Source organism: Microtus oregoni, unplaced genomic scaffold (assembly GCF_018167655.1).
Source record: "Microtus oregoni isolate MIOR12 unplaced genomic scaffold, Mior012 000004F_ref0000308, whole genome shotgun sequence".
Taxonomy (NCBI): domain Eukaryota; kingdom Metazoa; phylum Chordata; class Mammalia; order Rodentia; family Cricetidae; genus Microtus; species Microtus oregoni.
In genome coordinates, this window is record NW_024543063.1 from 64,219,680 (window position 1) to 64,242,724 (window position 23,045).

The 23,045-nt window shown below is 48.5% G+C and overlaps 2 protein-coding genes across 10 annotated transcripts in view; one reads left to right on the forward strand and one right to left on the reverse strand.

Moving 5' to 3' along the window:
- CUNH16orf78 (chromosome unknown C16orf78 homolog) overlaps window positions 1-10,607 on the reverse strand; it is a 113,867-nt gene extending 103,260 nt beyond the window's left edge. For all 9 annotated transcript variants that reach the window (XM_041650562.1, XM_041650557.1, XM_041650568.1 and 6 more), the window contains exon 1: window positions 10,435-10,607. The gene's annotated coding sequence lies outside the window, so the exon portion shown is untranslated. The remainder of the gene's footprint in view (window positions 1-10,434) is intronic.
- Window positions 10,608-10,846: 239 nt separating this feature from the next.
- Window positions 10,847-14,597, forward strand: Cbln1 (cerebellin 1 precursor). The gene is made up of 3 exons (XM_041649429.1): window positions 10,847-11,449; window positions 11,613-11,732; window positions 12,990-14,597. Exons 1-3 carry the CDS (start codon window positions 11,186-11,188, stop codon window positions 13,185-13,187), a joined length of 582 nt encoding a protein of 193 aa, XP_041505363.1. The 5' UTR covers window positions 10,847-11,185; the 3' UTR covers window positions 13,188-14,597.
- The last annotated feature ends 8,448 nt before the right edge of the window (window positions 14,598-23,045 follow it).

Here is a 23,045-nt window from a genome sequence, read left to right on the forward strand (position 1 = left end):
TGCCTTTAGGAAGATGAAGTTAGAATTTATAAAATAAAGTTCTTTTTCAGGGGGTGGTATCTCAAGAACTGTCAAGTCCATAACTTTGTCATTGTAGAAAGGATACTAAAAGGTAGCCAGGCAGTGGTGGCACACACCTTTAATCCTAGCACTTGGGAGGCAGAGGCAGGTGGATCTCTGAGTTCGAGACCAGCCTAGTCTACAGACCGAGTTCCAGGACAGGCTCTAAAAGCTACACAGGGAAATCCTGTCTCTAAAAATAAAACAAAACAAAGTCACAAGAGTAGTGGTGGGTTAAGAGGAGAAGCAATGGAGAGCTTTCTGTTAAGGGAAAAAAACAGCAGCTCAACAAAAGAGTCTTAAAATGGGAAGTGCTACATTTTTAAAATGGCAGGAAAACAGAAGATCCACAAACTTCCTAACTCATCAAACCCCGTTAAATCTCCAGCTGGGAAGGGTGAAGTGTGTAATGTATATATTTAAACTCAGCCGTGACACTGAGCGAGACAACAGAAGTTTCAGTTTAATGAAGTTACTTTCATTTTGTTACTACCATATCCATCACTAGGCACTACCATTTAGCCTGGTATAAAGTAAGCAGACTTCCTCTGTGTGAGAACTGGAAGAGAAGTAAATGCCCTCTCATTGCTTTGTGGCGAGATCAAAGCTTCTGGATTCTGTCGTCACAAAGTAAGAGATTAAAGCCGAGATATTAAAAGCAGTGCAGGATTAGTAACATCACCCAGCTACCAAAATGTCAGATGGCAAAAGTATCATATCACTGCTTTATCCCTCTGCCTTTCTTTTCTCAGTGCTTCCCTGTGACTGCCCGTGTATAGACCAGAGGGTAACTTTGTTACATTATGGTGCTGCCCACCATTAGTTTATCTATACAGGATGCCCGGCAGCCTAGAACTTTCCAAGTATTGTGGGTTGGCTGGCCAGCAAGTCTCAGGGATTCGTCTCCAGCTCCTCCAAGCCTGGTTGTTTTTTGTTTGCTTGCTTGTTTTTTAACCTGTGTTGGGGATTGGAACTCAGCTCTTTATGCTTGCAAGGTGAGGACTCTGCCAACTGAGCTATCTCCCCAGGCCCCCTTGCCCACATACAGATTTTTTAAGAGTGGAAATATAATTGCTGTTGTGTTACAGCTGTAGAAATGATTGTAAGGTAGAGGCAAGCCAATAATCTGTCTCTGGCTGTAATATATAATGGTACATACACCATTTGGGGACAAATGAGAAGAAAACTGAGGGATTTATGATCTTTAAGAATTTTCAAATTAAGCTAGGCATATTAGCATATACCTTTAATCCCAGCACTCAGGAGGCAGAGACAGGATGATCTCTATGACAGCCTGGTCTACAGAGTGAGTTCCATGATGGTCAGGGATACTTAGTGAGACCCATCAAACAACAACAAAATAGAATTTCAAATTAAATGTCATTGCTTAGAAGGCAATTGTGTTCACATTTAATGGTAAGCCAGAGCCAGCCAGGACTTGAGTCTGAGCCAGGACTAATTTGCCAAGGGACAGTGCTGCAAGAGAAAGTGAACAGGTTTTAGAGCAAGGAGAGAGAAAACCACCCACCTCTGCTAGCCAAAAGCCTTGTGCAAGCACTACCTCAGCCAGACCCAGACACTGGTACTAACGAGCACCTGAAGGCCTTATGTTGAGAGGCTGCATCTGTCTGTGGAAGGAATGCTAGTTTTCAGTAGCTAGCACTCTAAATGTAGGCAACTGTACTGTCTTGTCAACTCTCAGATATACTACTTAATTCTATCCAGACATATATGTACCTGTGTAGGCTCTGACAGTGTCTTCTCAGTGCAGTCAGTGTGGATAAGATAGGTTTCCTAGTGAAGGTAACCGGATGCTTTTCTTAAAACATCTAACCTTGAGTCCACCCCACAAAATAAAGCCTTGGTTAGAGTAGTGCTCATAAAAAAGGTGAACCTAGCTCCTCAGACATTAAACATTATCCACAGAAGAGAATTGCTTTTCAAAGAGATTGTTTATACTGGGAAGAAAAGATCTCCACTTCTAATTATGAATGATGTATTGGTGAAAGCAAACAAGGGCCTGAGAGACCCTTCCACGAGCATCCTCATGTGCGGTTTGCAAGGCTGCAAAGGATGGGGAAATGCCTGGGGTAGTACTGCAGACATTATGTGAATTCTAAATCTATTAAAATGAAACTCTCTCTTAGACACCTAAGGAAACAGTATTAAAATACACACTTGCTTAGGTTTGGGGAGGTGGACAGACACAGAATTACAAAAAGGTTAAAGGACACAATTCTAACCCAAGATGATGATCACTGTGTTGACACCTACCCTACCAGTGTTCTTCCAGAAACCACTAACGGAAACACTACACTTCCTTCAGTGCATCTTGTTACCCTGACTAATATCAAGTAGACTTGAGGGGCAATCATTTGGAAACTGTCTCAGAAAGATAGGGCAACTTGACAGAATTGAGACAATTCTGTGGGCAATGCCACATCATGAAGAGTCCCAAGTAGTTCTCATCTCACTGGACACAGCAAACCTGTTTTCATTTAGAATGAGTTAAGACCAACCAAACTGGTTTTGGCCTCCCTGTTTAACTTCTAGCAAAACAAAACAAAACAACGACAACAAAAAAATGTAGTTCCATCCAGCAACAAAAGAGAAAAACTAAATTTGCAGCAGGACCAGTTCTTGTGAATACCAAACCTCATCTATTTTTTATCTCCATCCTTTAGGTCTGAAATGAACTCCCTGAAGCAGCATCAGACTTTGTGCCAAGTGACTAGGATATAAACATCCTTTTGGTTGTTCAGCAAGACATATGCTCTAAAGAAAACTGGGCTCAAAACAAGCACGTGGGTTTCTATAGAATTAGGGAGAACCCTCCATCTTGTGAGCCTTGTCTGAGCTCCGTCTCCACCATGATGATGGCAATCCGCCGTTCCCATCATCCTTCACACTAATGAACTGCTAGAAATTTGGTTTCGCTGCTCCAGAGATTGCACTCAGCTTCTGGGCAATGCTGAGGATGCACCCTATATTCTAACCTCATCTTTTACAAGGTGTACTCAGCTTTGTGGGCGATTTCCATGGGAGGTTGTTCTATTTAAAGAACTACTCTTCCAGCACAATACAAAAAAAGTCATTTATGAACGTACAGGAGACACAGCAAGTGCTATGTTTACACAAGCCTAACGTCAAAGCCTCCCTTCCACACTCATGGTGTGGATGAGACCAAGAGGGTCCATCTGTAAGAAGGGAAATGATACCATGAAGTAGACACAGCAATGGAAGATCACACATTCTTAATGAGCATGAAGTCTCACATGGATGCTGAGAGGTCAGACAGGCAAGGTGTGGTTCCCTGACTGAATGTGTTCAGGGAAAGAGGAAGGCTGAACCAGAGCAGTCGTCTCCATACATTCTGTTCCTGACCCTAAACACGGGTACCACATTCCCTTCTTAATCAAATTTACCAAAATTATATTTTCCATAGACAAAAGCCCAGAATTTACAAATGCAAAATGTACAAATGCAATATCACAATTGCTTTCATCTTTAATTTGCAGGCAGCCAGACCCACAATCCTTGAAATTGCTTAAACTTAAAAATAGAAATGACAACATACAATTTATAATGCTGATTTTCCAATTAAATCCTCAGTTAGAAATGGCAAAAAAAATTTAAATGTCATCTACAAAACAGCCAAATCTTGGCTTGTAAAGTATCTTTTAAAGGATGCTTTAACTGAAAAAATAATAAAGCTGTCATAATTGTGTAGCAGCCTAGATTAGGTGGTCAGTCTGATGAAGACCAAGTCACTGTTTCTGCCAGGGATAACACAAGGAGAAAACATGACTGCTACAGAATCAGATACTTCCTAATATTCTGGGCTTGTTTAATAACAAATGTCCAGTCTCCACAGTAAATAAGATGTTAAGTGGAGGGTAGTCAACACATATTGGTTCAATAAACACAGAAAAAGAGGATTTATATACAGTATTTGTGAAACTGCCAGCTATGTATACATTGTTACTAAGTACACAGGTAGTCTTTGTTTTACATTTGAAGGTCAAAGACTTTCTATTAACACTAAAGAAAGACATTGTCTGGACTTTCCAGGCAGAGAAGAAAAGCAGGTTAAGAGTGATTTCAACTCATGTGGCTTCAGGAGGTATAGAGGGGTCAGTGGAGATGAACTTGGGGTCCAGGTGGTGGAGCACAGCTCTTAGCTACGGCTAGCCGACAGTGTGGATTCTCTCATCCCAGCTTCACAGTCAACCTCTGAGGTAAATACTTGTTATTCATTGAGGAGAGGTAACAGCTGGTCAATGCCAGCCTAGGGGGCACAGGAAGGAGCCTTTGTTCTTTCTCACCTCCTGCTTCTGGAATTAAGAGAGAAGGCACTGTGCAGTGCGCCCTGACAACGCACACTCCAGAGCCATCTGAAAAATGCAGACAGACAACTCAGGAAGAATTAAGGTCCAGGCACTCCAAAGTTGTTATTTTTGCCTAAAAAGGCTATAGAAACCTTATCTCAATACAAGCCTAACTTCTTGATAATGCTGATGCATTACATATTGGCACAAATTTTATAGTCATTGAGTAGGTTAGAAAAACATTCAGGAAATACTTTAATGTGGCATGAAAATGAGATAAATTGTGATACATCCATACTTATTTACAGTCATTACAAGACAATATTAGGAACTCAGACAGCTTGTTCTTCTAGTCTGTGAGCACTAGCCGAATAGTGTGTTCACTGAATTTGCTCTAGCTTTTTGTGGCTGTGTTCAGACAGTTCATTTTTCAAAGGTTCCTTTTTCTAATGAATGGCTTTGTGTTTTCGGTTTTGGTGAGGACCAACCTCAAGCAATGCAAGCAATAGCTATAAAATGCACAGTTAAGTTAAATGGCCAATGAAAAAGATTCCATCATAAATATCTAAATATTGGAATATATTATATTGTGGTTTGCTTCCAATCTATTATTTTAAAATCTAAATCATTACCTATTTCATGTAATAACAATAAAATCCTTATTTGTTTAGACTAGGCACACATAAAAGTTTACAAGTTTAAAAACTGAACAAGAATTGTCACGTTTTTCCAACAATGAAGATATTTTCGGAAGGTCTTCATCATTCAAATATCTGAGATAGTCATGTGACTTCCAAAGACATTAATGCCGGCCTGTGCTGTGAGGACACACACTCTTTACTACCAGATTAAGCATTGGCCAATTTAAGAAATATTTTTAAAATATTTTCACTTTAATATTTTTAAAGTGTATATATACGTTGGTAATGTCATGCAGCTAATCTAAATTTGTAGTAATTCGGCATTTAATTCATTGCCATTTTTTTCTATAATTTGACAATTTATGGTTCTACAAAAGAATAAAGTATGTTAGATACATTGGTTCTCAGGACACAAGATTTTATACTGATGCAGGTTTGTGGGATCATAGGAGGAAAGGAACCAGACTCACGTGAAGTGGAGAGATTTTACCAAACAGGCGTTGGCAGGGTCAGAGCGCATTAGCAGATGCTGAGAACCCACAGACTGACAGACCTCCTGGCCGTGGGCAGAAGACGGAAGGACGTGTGCTCCCAGAACACACTGGTACCCGCTGGATGCTCTACAAAGAGTGCAGGCTGATTCCCCAGTTTCTTTCCCACCCACCTCTGATCTCTGGGGTATCTTTCGTGAGCCAGAATCAATTGAAAGTTGTAAGAGGTCAGCTGTCCCGGCAAGAGCAGGACAAGGCAGGGTGGCTTAGTGGAGGGGAGCACACAGAGGGAGCTCAATCGCTTATGCATCTGTCACTGATGTATGACACGGGAGAACCAAGCAGGTGCCTCTGACTTAATCTGCAGTAAGTCTGCTAGGAAAAGCATCTGGAAATGCTCCCTTTTGAAAGGAATGTTTTAAAAAATAAGTCTCTATCTTCATATTTCTGCATTCTCCATCCTTAAAGATCTACTCAGTTTCTTCAGGTTCAATGATCTCTTTCTCAAAGCCTTTCTCAAAGGCTCATCTGAGCTCTCTGAGTCATGGGGAGTCTTCATATAACTGTAAATGAACATACAGTGCAGGAGTTTACCAAAGGCCCTACTAAAACTGGAGAGAACTCTAACAAAATGGCAATCCAGCCAGCCACAATGACAATACCCAACAGCTCTCTCACACATTAAATTTGAAGCATACACTTGGATCATTTGTTGAAGTTCTCTAGTTTATTAACTTCGTGTGTGCAGTGTGTGTGTATACGTTTTCTCTACTTTCTGATTGCAGGATAAAGGTAAACACATACAAGGAAGGGTCAAAGCCACCATTTTCAAGAAGCCTGCTTAGCAGAGCTGGAGGCGAGAGTGAGAAATAGTGAACACTGCTGGCTGCTGGGCAACACAGAGGCCCGATTTCACACACCGCTGGCACGCCGTGAATGTCTGCTGAATTGGCTAAACCTTCATTTGTCTCCAGAATCAACTACCGAAAACAGCACATAGATACTTCTTGGGGGGAAAACTCCAACTAGTGTTTGAGGTTGCATATACATGCATGCATACATGCATACATACATACATATACATGCGCGTGCACACAGACAAATATATGTTCTTTCGAGAGCAGATCTGCAGGATCGTATCATGTTTTTTCCTCTGACCTTAGAGGAAATCTCATCTATTTGGAGAAAATCTTCACAAGAAACTCCTACCTGCACATGCCCCAGCATACTTAAGGCATCATTCTGAAAACTGTGTTGTATCTTTTAATTTGGAAAACAGCCTTTCTTTCTGAACATGGTAAGAAAATGCAGAATGTGGTTTAAGAGCCAAGAGCAATTTATATGCATTTTTAATTAAAAAAAAAACCTAAAAAGCAAAATGTTACAAACCTGGTCTTCACCAAACAAAAGACTTAGTTTTATTAAAAGTGTCTAATTACAAAGAAATTTGAAGCATAACCTTTAGGACTAAGTTACATCTAACTTGAATCTGGACAGGCAACAGGAAGACAAGCTTTGGTGAAAGCTGAAAGGCTATTCCATACTTGGAATAACTTAGGATCAGGCCCACAGTGTGCAGGATATCTGTCTCTCAAACACTGACCTGAAATGGCCTTGGATACCCTCAATGTAACACTCTTCAGAATAAAGAATTCTTTCCCTTTTACCTTAAGAAGAAATGAACCAAATTCCAGGGATCAGCACTGACTGGGCCTTTGAACCAAGACTACAGAGATGAAATCCTGTTTGGCGTGGAGACTCCATTTTGATGTAACAAAAGGAATGAGTCCTGTGAGAAAATAGGGCCTTTCCTGGATCTGCCCTCTCATTCCCAGGCTGTTCTCCCTGGGGTAGAGTCAGGGGGACAGGAGCACTATGCCTGTGGAGGTTGGTGTTGCACTTCCTTCTCCAAGCAGATGGGAATTCAGAACACAGCAAGAGGAAACTGCCTTTGAGTTTACCAAAATGCAAGGCCATGCTTACAGTGGGAGGAAAGGATAACAGAAACAGTTCGAATCCACTGTGGATAATCTGTAGCTCACTAACTCTTTCTACGATGCTAATTTACAAGCCTCATTTAAGCAGTTTTTTTTTTTAACACCTTACACCAGAAGGCCCAAATAAGTTAAACCCTACGGGCTGCACAATTCAGCAACAACCAATTCTTTTTATTGCTCCAACTCAATTTTTCATTTGTTTGCGTCATTTGATGAATGTTAAGGAATTTTAGAAATCTATCTTCTGGAAACCTAAAAAATGAAAAGATAAAAACTAATTCCAACAGAGTTTTGAAAAAAAAAAGAATGTTACAATCAACTACTGATATTTACTTGGATCTATCATATGAGGTACATTTTGACTTTAAGGCTAAACCTCAAAACGCATCATGAATAAATTGTTTCGTGTAATAATGGTTCTGAGATTTTAGCTGCAAGTATAGACAAAGGGGGGCTGTTTTTTACTAGGACTAAGGAGAGAGCACCTTGTAAAGATTTGTATCATTGGGCTGGAGAGATGGCTCAGTGGTTAAGAGCATTGCCTGCTCTTCCAAAGGTCCTGAGTTCAATTCCCGGCAACCACATGGTGGCTCACAACCATCTGTAAAGAGGTCTGGTACCCTCTTCTGGCCTGCAGACATGCACACAGACATAATATTGTATACTAAATAAATAAATAAATATTTTTTAAAAAAGATTTGTATCATATAAAATATGTATGAATATGTAGCCAAAGCTTGAAAGGGAAGCCTAGTATCTGAGTCACTGATCCAATAGTGCTATACTTTAAATGGCAAGAGAACCCTAGGCATTGGGCATTGACCAAGTAAAATTTTAGCCAGTTTGAACTGGTGCTGTCACCTGTCCCCAGAATGGCAGTTTTCAACCTGTGGATGGAGACCCCTTCAGGAGGCCAACACACTTTCACAGGTGGATACCAGATAGCCACATTATGATTCCTAACACCAGCAAAATTACAGTTATAAAGCAGCAATGAAATAATTTTATGGTTGGAGGTCACCACAGCACAAGGAACTGTGTTAAAGGGCAGCAGCACTAGGAAATTGAGAACCAATGCTCCAGCAGAATCCCGATTCTAAACGTATGAGAAGCCTAAAATAGTGATTAAGTGTGACATTTCTCATGACTCTTCCTTCTCAAATACATGGTATCCTTTAGTCACCACGACTCAGGACAACATATCCTTACAAACGGTACATTAACATTCGTGGTTTTAACACAGAACGCAGAAAAGGGACGAGGGAGCTAGGGTGTGATGGATCTGAAACGTTAAATGGAGATGTGGAGGTCACTGGCCTTCACAGATACTCATCAAAAGAAGGCATAAAGAGGGCAAGGCAGGAAGTGAGTCATGGATTTGGGAATAGTACACCACCTGGCTCTTACAAGTGACCCAGGCTAGAGGTCATGAACCCAAGTGCAGCCTTATGAGAATGCCTCAAACTGGACACGGGATGGAAACAGCTACATGTGGGAGGTTCTTGCACTGTTCGCTGGATCAGGAAGAGTTGAGATTTGAAGGCAGGGAAGAAAACAAAGGATGGGCCAGCTAATCATGGTTGCATTACGTACATTCTAGGAAAGCCTGCAGCCTTGAGAAGCACAGGTGAGGATGGGGAGCATAAATAGAAGGAATCTCTGACGTGGGGTTGACAGACCAGCAGTGGGCACTGTTCAGGAAAGCCTCCTCGGAGGACAGGCTGGCGACCACCTAGCTGAAGCCAACCTTTCCTGTTTATGTGCTCCACGAAAACAGAATTCTGACCCCCATGTCTTGCTCTTGCTTACACCTGACTGGGCATGACTCAAGCAGGTGCTAGGAGACATCGGAGTGGCTGGCAAAGTCGCTGGTCGCCAGGGTACTGCAAGGCTAGGCTACTGTTCCCGCGGGGTGTTTTCCAGACACCTTTAGGGGTTAGAGCCGCCGCCTCATTATCCAGCTCTCACCTCTTCTTTCATGCCAGACCATGAGCTGGCAAGGCTTTCTGGGGATTTCTCAGAATCTAGGAGCTGGAAAAAACTATCCCGTTTTCAAGTGAATCTGCAGCTTGTTAGGTTACTCTTCCTCATGGGGCACTTACAGGCAGGCTTCGGAACAGAGGCGGAGGTCTGCTATTGGGTTTCCTCCCGTATATCTCTAAGTTGCTCCATACCCCCCCCCCCGAAAAAAAAGGCTCTAAGAAACAGAGGAGGCTGGGGAAGTGGCTAGAAGTGGCTGTCTCGAAATTCCCGGAGGCCACCTTGGCACCAACACCCCGCGGTCTGCACCGCCACACACAGCGGAGGTTCCCGCTGCGGGTGGTCGCTGGCTTGCTCCGGCCTCGCACAAGTACCAGCCCCGCCCGCTGCAGTCTGGATTCCACGAGGTCCGCGGCCCTCCAGCCTCGGCCTACCTGTTCCTGCCGCGAGGTGCGGGACCAGCCCACCTCCGCTCCTCCTGTTCTCACTGGGCTAGGATGCATTTTCATTTTGTTTTCGAACACGTGTGCGGTCTAAGTCTATGGGGGTGGGGTACGTGCCCTAGGCTCGAGGGAAAGGCGCTTTTCTAGGCGCGGACACAAAACACGTTCCGAGAACCGAGGAGTTAACTACCCGCTCTTGCTTTGCACGCGGCGACCGGGAGCGAGGCCCACCTGTGTCGCCGCACACCTGCACTCGAGCGAACGAGTTCATGCGTGACCCCGGGTCTCTCCGATGTCCTGCCCTCGCCACGTGCGCCCCCAGGGCCGCCCCGCAGGCCCCGCCCCGCACGTACGTGCCCTTAGCCAGCCCGCGGCGCCTCTGCCCCGCGCTCCCGCGCCCACGGGGGGGCGCTCCTGCCCGCCCCCCGCACCCACGCGGCGCCTCCGGGCCGGAGAGAACCTGCACTCGCGACCCGCCGCGCGCCGCCTCCTACCTGAGAGCCCGCGAACAGGGCGCGCGAGAAGGTCGAGGCGGTTGCCGGCAAGGCGACCAGGGAGAAGGCTCGGGGCGAGCGGCTGCGGTGGACGGTCCGGGAGCGCGCGCGCGCTCCCTCCCTCGCTCCGTCCACCGACTCCCGGCCGGAGCCCAGCCCCGCAGCAGCGCGCCGCCCGCCTCGCCGCGCCTAATAACAACGGCGCCCTGGGTCAGGTGGCCGCGCGCGGACCGGGCAGCCATTGGCTCGGCGGGGAGCGCGGTGCGTCGGGATTGGCTGGCAGGCGGGGCCTCGTCGGAGGCGGGGCGGGGCCGCTCAGAGAGGCTGGCTGGGAGGGGCGGGGGCGGGGCCAGGCTTGGTCCGCGCCTTTGTGCCCGGCGCGCGCTCTCTGCCCGCTCCGGCTGCAGCGCCCGCTGCATCAATAATTCAGAGCGGCGGCGGCGGCGGCGGCAGCGGCGGCAGCGGCGAGTGCGGACAGGAGGCGGCGGCAACAGCGGGGACCAGGCAGCAGAGGCTATGCATCCAAGTGCGGCTGGCCGGCCGCGGCACCCCTGAGGCCCGGGCGGGGCTCCGGGTGCACCGCGCGAGGGGACGTTTGTCCTGGAGTCCGAGGGAGAGGCGTAGTGGCCCAGGAGGCGTCGGCGGAGCTGTACACAGAGCTGAGGAGGGGGCTTCGGAGCAGTGCTGGGGAGGGGGGCGGCTGGCTCTGGCAGCCCCCGGGGTGGGGGGCGGGGTGGGCGCCGGCGGCGCGATGCTGGGAGTCGTGGAGCTGCTGCTGTTGGGGGCTGCGTGGCTGGCAGGCCCAGCCCGCGGGCAGAATGAAACAGAGCCCATCGTGCTGGAGGGCAAGTGTCTGGTGGTGTGTGACTCCAACCCCACGTCTGACCCAACGGGCACTGCTCTGGGCATCTCCGTGCGCTCGGGCAGCGCCAAGGTGGCTTTCTCTGCCATCAGGAGCACCAACCATGAGCCGTCCGAGATGAGTAATCGCACCATGATCATCTACTTCGACCAGGTGAGTTCCCCGATCCCTTGCAGCATCCAGAGCGGGTTGGTGAGGGGTGACAGGGAGAGCGTGGAAATCAGATGTGGGATCTTCTCCAAGGGCTCTGCGGAGGCTCGAGGACCACACTCGGACGGACTCCGGTCTACCCCCTTTCGTTCCTGTCTCCTTATAGGTACTAGTGAACATCGGGAACAACTTTGATTCTGAACGGAGCACTTTCATCGCCCCGCGCAAAGGAATCTACAGTTTTAACTTCCACGTGGTGAAAGTCTACAACAGACAGACTATCCAGGTCAGCTGCCACCTGGGGGCCAGGCTCTCAGTAGGAGGTTGCTGGCCATAGGGGTTTGTCGGAGGCTCTGTGGAAGCGGGAGGCAGCAATCAGCGGCACACGCCCTGACTGTAGGGGACAGGTAGCAGGGCCTCAGGGTTCTTTGGCACGCACCGCCCCTTAAGCTGTCAGGGTTCCTGAGATTCAGTTCTATCTCCAGAGACATTTTCTGGCCTTCGCTTTCTGGACCCTTCTGTAAAGGCTCCTCGGTTTCCCTTAGGGACTCCTGGGACTTCCTGTAAGGGTTGTTAGCTCACAGACAGCTAGGGCTTCTGTAAGATCTCCACGCCCGCTTTCTAGGCTCAACAATTCGCTGCAGCCCAAAGCCTTTCTGGCAGCTTTTCTGCTTTTCTTCAGCACCGCGGAAGAAATCTCGTTCCCTAATCCTACACCCTTCCTTCGCAGACTTGTTTTTAAACTTGAGTCTGGAAGGGTGGACGGAGAAAAAGGTCGAGGTGGGGGATGGAGGAGTAGTGAGTGCTACTTCCTCCAGGTCCAACCGTGTCCAGGCCAGCATCCACCCGCTAGCTAGGTCTCCATGTCCGTGTTACCTTAGAGCTCCCGCAGAGGCAGACAGCGCAACTGGGGACAGGGCGCCTGACCCTAGGCCGACGCCGCTACCGCAAGGGCACAACCAGGCGGTGGCGGGCGCAGTAGGATCTGGGGCGGGAACTGAGCGGGTGACTTAGGGACGGAGCTCTAGTGCATTTTCGCCGGTCTCGGAATTCCGGACAGCCTCTCCAGGCCGCTTCTAATCTGCTTCACGCAGCGTCTCCGCTATGCGTCCTCCGCCCCCCCCGTGTCCTGGCCTCAAACCCTGGGAGAGGCCCTGGATGTGGGTGTTTGTTTTGTAATTCAGGGCGCACGGGGAGCAGAGTTGCTGGGGCAAGCTGGCGAGAGGCCAAAGGTCTCAGGACACTACGCCCACCTGCGGGTTTATGCCCAGACGTGATTTGCTTGGCGCGCTCATTTGAGAAGCTGGAGAGAGCCCGACTGCCGCTCAGAGAGGCAGACCCTTCCTCTACCTAGATACGGTGTGGGTCCCCGTTAGAGTCTCCGCAGTGAGCATCCCAAGCCCGGTTTCGTCCTGCACGCCTCGTGCCCCATCAGTGCCCCCAGGCCTTTGAGGAAGCTAGCCAAGCACCTAGGTTGGCGCTCCCCCGTCGGTTGGGTACCCGCTTAGGTGGCGCTTCTGATGCAGGCCTTTCTCTTTCTCAGGTGAGCCTCATGTTGAATGGGTGGCCGGTGATTTCAGCTTTCGCCGGTGACCAAGACGTGACCCGCGAGGCCGCCAGCAACGGCGTCCTCATCCAGATGGAGAAAGGCGACCGAGCATACCTCAAGCTGGAACGGGGGAACTTAATGGGGGGCTGGAAGTATTCAACTTTCTCTGGATTCCTCGTGTTCCCCCTCTGACTGGCTCATAACGGGAATGGAGGCAGGAGAAAGGCAGGAGGGGAGTGAGAAAGAGGCCGAAAATTACCAGGGCGAGGAAGCGGCGCCACCGGAAACTTCCTACGTGTACCTAACTACAACTGGGCACAAAGGCGCGCGCCGCCCGCGGTCCAACTTTTTCCGCTCCCTTACTAAGAGAAGTAAATTTCGCTTAGCTCTGCACACTCCCATTTCCAAAAATAAACTCGCCTCCCCCAAGCCAGTCGCAGTAATCGAGGAAGAGACTGCCTTGTCATTGTTCCTTACCCACGTCCATGTCCCCAACAATTAACGAAGTAATGTGAAATGTTTCTCCCGACCCGACCCCGCCCCCGAACCTCGCCACTTACTGAAACTTATTATGCCCCCCAGTTTGAAGAGGGGGGGTCAGTTTGTTTTCTGTTTCTGTTTTTGAATGGGGCAGGTAGTTTTAATATAACAGGTTTTGATCGTCAAACACTGCGCGCGTTAAGCGGGAGAGACTTGCCCTCAGCTGCTTGTTAGAGGACGAAGGACTCGCCTTCGCCTTCGTGGTGACCAGTTTAACTATACATAAATATGTATATGTATCATTTGTACACGAAGAGCTCTTCCGGGTGGACGCTGGCTGTATTCCGTATTTCTGTCCTGTTCGGAGTGATCGTGAAATCTAAGGCTGCTTGGTGTTTGTTCTCTGATGCTTGTCAATGCTCCGTGTTCTGTGGCTCCACCAAACGCCAAGGAGGTTCTTCGGGACGCTTCCTCTTCCTCTGTAACATACGTGTGAATAGCCAAAATTTAATTTTGCTTTAATTCAATAAAGTCAAAGTGGGACTTTTATTTTTCTGAAACAGCTTTCTAAACTTCGCATTTTCCGGGTTGCGAGGTTGAGGGCTTGGGCTGCCCAAGACGGGCGGAGAAGAAGGTGACTTGGAAGATGCAACCAGAGAGGCCAGGGCACAAGGGCTTCTTCGCAGAGCCGGTTCTGCGCTTCCTCCCGCAGCAGGCTCCTTCTGCCTTCCCTGTGCACCTTGCTTTGGTAGATCGTGAGAAATCTGACCCAGATCCTGCTAAGCGTGACTGAGGGCCTGGAAGCAGTTCCTTGTCCACCCTCAATTCCAAACGCATCAGGAGTTATTCCCAAGTCTAGGACCCGAACCCGCCTGCCCCGTGTGACAGTGTCCTCACGCCTACTGTCCCTGGATGTCTCCAGCTCTATCCGCTCCGCAGCTCCCGAAGCACCTAATATTTTGTACCAGCGCCTCTGAACTTGAGGTCCACCCGCCAAACAACCCGGGCTCCCAGACCTGCGATTGCGCTCATTCACAGGACTTTAGAGGGGTTCGTCCAGAAGTTTTGATTGTATCGAAACATAATGTGAAAGCAAAATTGAAATAAACGACTTCGTTTTAAGTCTGGAACACTGACCCTGTGTTGGACGCGGGTGACGCAGCGGCAGAAGCGGGTGGAAGCAGAGAGCCCAGGACCCAGGGGCTTCCGTGGTTCTGGGCTCTCCTCGGGTTTTTTTTCCCCTTGGGCTTAGACTCAGATTCGCGTTTAAGAGCTTGGGGGCGGGGGTAACGGGGTCAATAACAACGCGGCAGGCTAAATTTCTGATATTTCTGCCTTCTGCTTCCCTGATCGCTTCCCAAACACCGCCGGGCTGGGAACTTCAGTACTGGTGCTCAACTGCACAGTAGTCTAAGGTGCCTCGGGCAGCAGCGCCCTTCACAGTCTCAGGGGCCCAGGAGATTGTGGGGGACAACAAGGGGCTTCTGAAGTGAAGCTCAATCTTCCATCTCTACAGTTCCTCACCCCGCTTCAGTCCCACCGGAAGAGGGGCCTTACAGGAATTTAGTAGAAAAGCGATTGTGGTCCCCCCCCCCTTTTAGTAAGAGCTTTGTCTTCAGGCTTCATGCTGGGAGGCACGCAGGTCAAGGACAATGGGAGTCGGCCAGGGAACTACCTTGACCAAAAACTCAGCTGTGCAGAGCCTACCCTCCGAAGTGTAGAGGCCAGCGCTACCGCTCCAGGCTTACAGGCTGTGGAGATTAGGTGCCTGCTACACCTGCGAGCTGCTTCCAGCCCACCTTGAAGCTCAGAGAGCTTCCAGAATGCAGCCCGTTTCTCTTCTTAATGACAAAACCATCCCAGTTCTAGCGGCCAGGGCTCTGGTTCTGGGGAACCACCAGGCTGAATTCCACCTGGGTAACTTGGGCAAGTCTCCCTGCCCTCATGTCGCCCTTCTGTATAAAGGCAGGGCGTACTCTAAACATCTCCAGAGTTCCTCCTTCTCTGGGGACTCAACCATTCTCTGGTTTGGAACCGGGGCCTACAGGTTCCATTGCCTTAGTGAGTGACTGGCGCTGTACTAACCCCAGAAGAAGGCAGGGGACTGTGGGTCCAAACTGGGGCCCAGATCAGAGTCTCAGCAAGTGAACAGAGAGTCCGAGAACCCAGAGGAAGAAGAGGAAAAATTCGCTCTGATTCTGCTCCAGCTCTACTTGGTCCCTGGTAGACCTGGGTCCATACTTCTGAGGTTGGCATTCAACCCCATTATTAGCATCTGGTTCCACACCTCCTGCTTCATCTGTCACGCCTCCCCCAAGTCTTTTGACCGTTCATCTCCCCTTCCTTTCTCTGTGTATCTACACATTCCACCCCAGCCTCGAAGCTATTCCTTTTTTCTTTTGTTTTTCAAAATTCCGTTTCTCAAAGGATCTAAGTTCTGCTAAAAGGTGCCTCTTCTTGGGAGCTGTCCCAGTTACAGAGCAGGAGGTCTCCCTAGGAGGCTTTCTGCCCACTTGCTCTTTGCCCTTCAGGGAGGGCCCAGTGTGGTGCTGGCAGGAAAGGAGCCACTTGGGACTGGGCTTGTCTTCTCTTGTTGCTTTGGGTTTTACATGGAATGGTCACCCACATTTACCTGAGCAGAGCAGCGGAGACCTCCCCCAGGCTCCTGGTATGTGACAATTGGACATCTTCTTCTTTGGGGTGAAGATGGTGGCTGAGTATTCCCCTGGTCAGAGATGGGTGAACTAACCTATGTCTGAAAATTGGGTCCCAAATGGGGTCATGAGAGACTCTAAGTGACAGGATGGGGAAGGATGGAGAAGAAAAGCCCTGGAGAGCTGCAGTTCCCTGGGGCCTTCCTTCCTGTCCCACCCAGAAGCTTAGGAGGTGGATGGGTGGGACGATTTAGAAACCTCCACCTTACTTTGGTTCACTTTAAGGCTTTTGAAGCCTCTGATCCCTGGCAGATCTGGGCCATACCTCCTTCTTTCATCTAAAGTCAGTTGCTTCAGATCCCAACCTGTAGGGGTTCCAGGACCACCCCAGAATTTTGCCTCACCCTGGGTCTGAAATAGCTTCTCCCCAGATGAGTCTCAGGTCCTCATCAGCCTGGATAGTATCCAGTACCCCCCTTCTACACCCCAAGGCAGCAGAATTGTCATTTCTCTGTACCCCTCTAAGGAGTGTGGGGTCTTACCTAGCTCTAGCCCCCCCCCCCCCCAGGGCAGAGGATAAAGCTTATTCTCCGAGGAGGCGGCCTGCAGCAAGAGTATAGGAGTGTGGGGGAGGGAACTCAGGGCAGCTTCACAGAGTGCATAGTGCCGAGAGTCCTGTGGGCCGGTGGTTGGGGCCACCTACCCAAGTTCCCTGGAGCCACCAGTAGCTTGCCCGCACTGGAGGAGCACAGGGGCCTGCGCCTGAGCGTGAGCAGCGTACTGTGGTGGATGATTCCTAATGAGAACGTAATTACCCAGGTGGAGGGAGAGCCTCGCCCGCCTCTAATTGTCCTCTTAATGGGGTGGGAGAGGGGAGGGGCAGGCTCTGGCATGTGGAGGATGCAGACTAGGGTCCTGGGGCCCAGGACCTAGGGGAAGGCCCCTCCCTCTCTGACTGTGGTGATTTTACCCCTCTCCTCAGCACCATTTTGAGCCTTGCGTTCCTCAACTACAGATGGCTAAGAATGGGTTACAGTTTTTGGTGCTTGGTCTAACTCTTTTAAAATGTTAATCTGTGTAAGCCAAGGCTTTCCAGCACTCAGCCAGCTCCCTCTCACAGGGCACTTGCGCGTGCCCGCCACAGTCCCATCAAACAGGGAAGCCCAGGAAGGACCAGGTGAGGCCAGGGGAAGCACCCAGGTGCACCAGCCCTCCTGTCTTTGGACTAATACGGAGTGTGTGTGTGTGGGGGGGGTGTAGGGGGGGGGGAGGAGGCAAATGGATTTCCCAGAGATCATTACAAAGTCTGTCGAGTTCTTTCACAGGGTTCATCACAGAGCACAACTCTCTCTTGAGCCTCAGTTCCTCATATTCAAATGGAGAAAATAGTGTCTTCACCATGGTAAAAGACATCCATCCCCAGCTGGTGTACAGTAGGTGCTGAATAGATGACAGTGACAATAAAGAGTATTAGACACCTGCCCTGGCATGCCACACTGTCACAGAGGTGGGGCATAAGTGAACGTCTAGGAGAAGTTCCATTTTGGTCAGACTGGAAATCTGAAACCAGGTTAAAGAAGAGCATACAATTTTCTCCCCGGCAATTTTGTCTACTTCCCATAGCCAAGAGGACAACTATATGCTTTTCCTTTGGTTCACCTTCTTACTTAGTTTCTTTGGGATCACCAATTGTAGACTCCGTGACCCTTGTTTATGGCTAGAAACCAATTATGAGTGAGTACATCCCATAGTCATCTTTTTGGGTCTGGGTTACCTCACTCAGGATAGTGTTTTCTATTTCCATCCATTTGCATGCAAAATTTGAGAAGTCATTGTTTTTTTACCGCAGCATAGTACTCTAATGTGTATATATTCCACACTTTCTTCATCCATTCTTCCATTGAAGGGCATCTAGGTTGTTTCCAGGTTCTGGCTATTACAAATAATACTGCTATGAACATAGTTGAACAAATGCTCTTGTCATATGATAGGGCATCTCTTGGGTATATTCCCAGGAGTGGTATTGCTGGGTCCAGGGGTAAGTTGATGGGGAGAAAATTGAGATCTTGGGGGTGGGGTGGGATGGGGGTAAGGGGAGATGGGGAGAGAAAAGGGAGAAGGGGAGAACGGGGGGAACTTGGGGAAAAAGGAGGATTGGGATAAAGGAAGGTTGGATAGGGGTGCACGGAAGCACAATTCTTAGTTAAGGGAGCCACCTTAGGGTTGGTTGGCAAGAGACTTGAACCTAGAGTGGCTCCCAGATGCCCAAGCCGTGGTCCCCAGTTAGTTCCTTGGGCAGCTGAGGATAGGGAACCTGAAATGACCCTATCCTATAGCAATACTGACGAATATCTTGCATATCATCATAGAACCTTCATCTGGTGATGGATGGAGACAGAGACAGAGACCCACACTGGAGCACTGGACTGAGCTCCCAAGGTCCCAATGAGGAGCAGAAGGAGGGAGAACATGAGCAAAGAAGTCGGGACCACGAGGGGAGCACCCACCCACTGAGACAGTGGAGCTGATCTATTGGGAGCTCACCAAGGCCAGCTGGACTGTGACTGAAAAAGCAGGGGATAAAACCGGACTCTCTGAGCATGGCGAACAATGAGGGCTGATGAGAACCCAAGGACAATGGCACGGGGTTTTGAACCTACTTCATGTTCTGGCTTTGTGGGAGCCTAGCCAGTTTGGATGTTCACCTTCCTAGAAATGGACGGAGGGGGGAGGACCTAGGACTTACCACAGGGCAGGGAACCCTGACTGCTCTTTGGGCTGGAGAGGGAGGGGGAGAGGAGTGGGGGGAGGGGGAGAAGGGTGGGAGGAGGGGGAGAAGGGTGGGAGGAGGGGGAGGGAAATGGGAGGCTGGGAGGAGGAGGATATTTGTTTTTTTTTTCTCCTTTTCTCAATAAAAAAAAAGTTTTTTAAAAAAAAAGAAGAGCATACAGAGAGTACAGGGCATTGTGGGTTCAAGACCGGATCCTCCGGATTTCCTCCCCCAACACAGGTCCCCATGTCAGGACCCAGCCTCCCTTGATATTCTTCTTCATTTCTGCTGCTTATATTTATTTATTTCCAATGCTGCTGTATATTTCTGTCTGCAGGCCTGTGCCCTCTTTACTAGACCCTGGACGCCGTTCCCTGCTGACATGTCTGTATGCCTTTGTAGGTGATTCCTTCCAAAGTTGTATCTTCCTTGTCTTCTCCTTCCTTGGCTCTGTGTGCGTACCACAGCACCTGGTGTAGAGCCAGTGTCCTGTGATGATGTCATGATCTAAAACAAATTGTGCCTGGCACAACTGCAGAGGATGAGCACAGCCCATCAAATGTTCTTTGGAGGATTTCCTGGAGCCCTCAGTCCCTCCTCCCTGATCCAGCACCCCCTATTTCCCCAGCAGGAGCACTGATATGGAAATACCCCTCTGGTCTCATGTAGCTGGAAAGACCTTCCTGGCCCCCTCATTCACTCTCTCCACTCAGTAGAGGATGAGTCTATCCCCAGGAAGTCCCAGTTATGATTCTAGGATGGCAACAAGCAGGGGCAATAAGGAGGAGGCTTAGAATGCTGTGTGGGACGATGCTCAGATCTGCTAGGTCTTGTCTCTGAGAAGGTCCTTTGCTGTGCATAAATGTGGCTGCTTGTGAAGTTGTGTGCACACATTCCAGAGCCCAAGTATGTCATCGTTCTGCACATCAGTGACAGGTGTGCAGTAAGGGACAGGAGACACTTTCCTTGATGTGATCAGGTTCCCACCTGACCTCCATGACTCTGTCTTGGTTCTACAAAGCTTTCCCTAACTGCGATCCAGCACCTACCCATTGACTCCCCATCTGACCTCTTAGATTATACCTACCCACAGTAATACACAAGCAAAGCATCTCTTGATGAACAGATGAACAGGTATAGATACTCCAGTTATGGAGCTCCCGGGAATGTAAGAGTCTGAAGTACAGACTCAGCATTAGGCATCTCCCAAAGTCTTCCCTGTCCCTCTGGATAGCCCCATTTGTGTTAGGAAGGAATTGCATTGTATCAGTTGTCTGTAGTTGACCCAATTTGTCTTCCCCTGCTGCCTGCCCAAATCATGCCCAACTTGCTGTAGGCACCATAGTGGACAGGGGATAGGTTTTATTTTTCTTAAAGGACGAGAACAACATTGTCTTCCCTCCAGCATAAGACACCATGAATCAGGACCAGGAAGATGGCTCACCAACAAATGTGCTTGCCACATGCGCATGCTGACCTGGGTTTAATTCCTGGATCCTACAGAAGACTGACTGCCAAAAGAGGGATAGAGCAAGCAACACAAACTAACAATAAATAAGATTTTAAATTTTTTAAAAAAATCCCACAGATTAACATTCGGTGATTGGTTGTTTCAGGAATCCTGGGTCAAGCAATTTGTTTACAGTCATGTGTAGGTATTGAAACACCAAGACCTTGCAGTGCCAGGGAGCTGGTGAAACCCAGTAGGTTGTCAGGTATAAAGAGTAACCTTGGCCAGTGAAGGGGATGCACCTCCATTCATGGCAGCCATACTATATCTGGGATTTTGTCCTAATTAACAAAGAATGGACTCTGAATTTACTTCACAACATTAGGATGCGACAATCTTAGAGGTGAAGTGAAGTAGGCTCTCCTGTCTCCTAACCACCTCCCCTCCAAAAAAATCAAGGATTCGCCAAGTCCTCTTCTAGAGTAAAAAGTCTGAGCCTTCTGGGTTTAAAAACCACTAATCATTGAGTTCAAAATCCCACCAATCGCTGTGCTCGCCCCAAGCCTAGGGCTTGAAATCCTACCAATCCCCACTTTGGAAATCTCTATCCTAGAAAACTCCGCCCCCAAGAAACCCTGTATATATAACCTACCTCATGCTCATTTCCCGCTACTTCTTGCCTGAGCAGAGGCAACCACCCTCTTGTGTCTTTCCCAATAAATCTCTTGTTTGAGGTTTATTGTGCGGTATGACTTTGTGGTATTCCATGGCTCCTAACTTCCAGCATAACTTGCCTTTGAGGGTCGCAACACTTCTATAGGCGAAAACCTTTTCCATCGGAGCTGTAATACTTACACCCCCTCCCTTCCTCAGTTCCAATGTCCAACAGGGAATTATCTGGAATGTTCTGAAACCTGCTTAAACCTGCTCATCAGGTGAAGTACTCAGAGACCTTTCTTCCATAGTCAGAAATTACTGCAAAGCTTTCAAAGAGGAAAGAGGGAATCACTAACAAAAGAGAGGCAACTGGGCATCTCTTCCTCCTCATTTAAAAAGAAGCTGCGTGTGCTCCTCAGATCTAGCATTAAAGACTCTCCCTTGTATTCTGAGAGGCTCAAAAATAAACTCCCCATTGTATATTTTGCTGAGAGTTCAGATGAGTTTATAATGACCAAGTGGGTCCAAATACAGAAGATGCACGCTGCTGCCCACGGACTACTCTGCTACCCACCCGTGCTGCTCACTTTAGACCTCGGCAACCCTCTCAATGTTCTCCCTCTCATTCTGGCCTCTGGGAGGAGTGCCTTTCAGCTGATGGGTTATTCTGAAGTTGCCGAGAGACAGGGCATGCTCTCAGTGCCCGCCAGGATAAGGGTACCTATTTGTATGGCTTCCAAGGGTGGGGTAATTTTCCTTGTTTCTGGGGGCTCCTGAGGCCTCCTAGGTATGAGACAGCTCTGGGGGTTCCCCAGCACCCATGCCTGTGGTGGGGTGGGGGAAGCTCTAAGTGAATGAGTGTAAGGATCAGAGGAAGCCCTCAATGAGTGTGTTATTGACATGAGCTTGGCCATGTCAAGGACCCCAGCACTCAGTCATGGGAATGACAAAGCCTTACCCAGGTCAGGCTCAGGGAAATGGTAAAATCTTTGCTTGGTTCCAATAAAAATGGGGACACTGTTCTCAGAAAGCCTGCACTGTGGCTCCCTCCTCCTGGATATTCACAGTCTGAGACTGCTCTCCTACAGAGACCTTACGCAAAGACTAGCTAAGGTCTCTCTGGGCTGTGTGGAATAAACTCACTGAGTTTCCAAACTTCATAGTAGGCGTCCTTCGTCAGAGTGAGCACAACCCATTAGATCCCATACATATGTCTTTTTCTTCATGCCCATGTTGCCCTAGTCAGATTTCCAATATCAAGATGTGCAAGATCAGGAAGAGGCCCAACTCACCTCCAGTATTACTGTGAGTGGCGGGATGGGTCTGTGAGGCTCTGGTGCTTTCAACTGCCTTCCTTTACCGTCTTTGTGAGTCCCTGCCTGTTGTGAGAAGTAGGATCCACACTGAGTTCAAACTGAATCAGTGAGCTTCAAAATCAGGGAGAGACCTGTCTCAAAATATAACATACACCTTTAATCCCAGCACTCGGGAGGCGGAGGCAGGTGGATCTCTGTGAGTTCGAGGCCAGCCTGGTCTACAAGAGCTAGTTCCAGGACAGGAACCAAAAGCTACAGAGAAACCCTGTCTCGAAAAATCCAATATATATATATATATATATATATATATATATATATATATATATCATACAGAATGTCTGAGACAGTCGCCTAGCATCAAATTCTGTAGTCTCTCTCTCTCTCTCTCTCTCTCTCTCTCTCTCTCTCTCCACACACACACACACACACACACACACACACAGATACGCACACCCTTTGATGATAAATGAAGTGGACTCACTAACTTTTCTAGGGAGATATGACTTTGATTTGACCCAATAGCAACTTCATTGCCTTCCACAGGGCAAGATTTAGAGACTGGCATGACACTTCTTTAGAGTCAATGGAAGGCCATGAAAATTTTACCAAGGTTCCTTGGATTGATTTGAAGCATGGACAATGGAATGGCTGGAGCTTTTGCAGCCCTCTTGAACTATGAGGAATGAAAATTGTGGAATGTGCCTTCTGAAGACAGAAACCAGA

Bases quoted from the DNA above. Each gene is read 5' to 3' on its own strand.
- Cbln1 (XM_041649429.1), top strand. From the start codon at position 11,186: ATGCTGGGAGTCGTGGAGCTGCTGCTGTTGGGGGCTGCGTGGCTGGCA. The intron at 11,450-11,612 runs GTGAGTTCCCCG...GTCTCCTTATAG, and splicing joins TGATCATCTACTTCGACCAG to GTACTAGTGAACATCGGGAA. The intron at 11,733-12,989 runs GTCAGCTGCCAC...TCTCTTTCTCAG, and splicing joins ACAACAGACAGACTATCCAG to GTGAGCCTCATGTTGAATGG.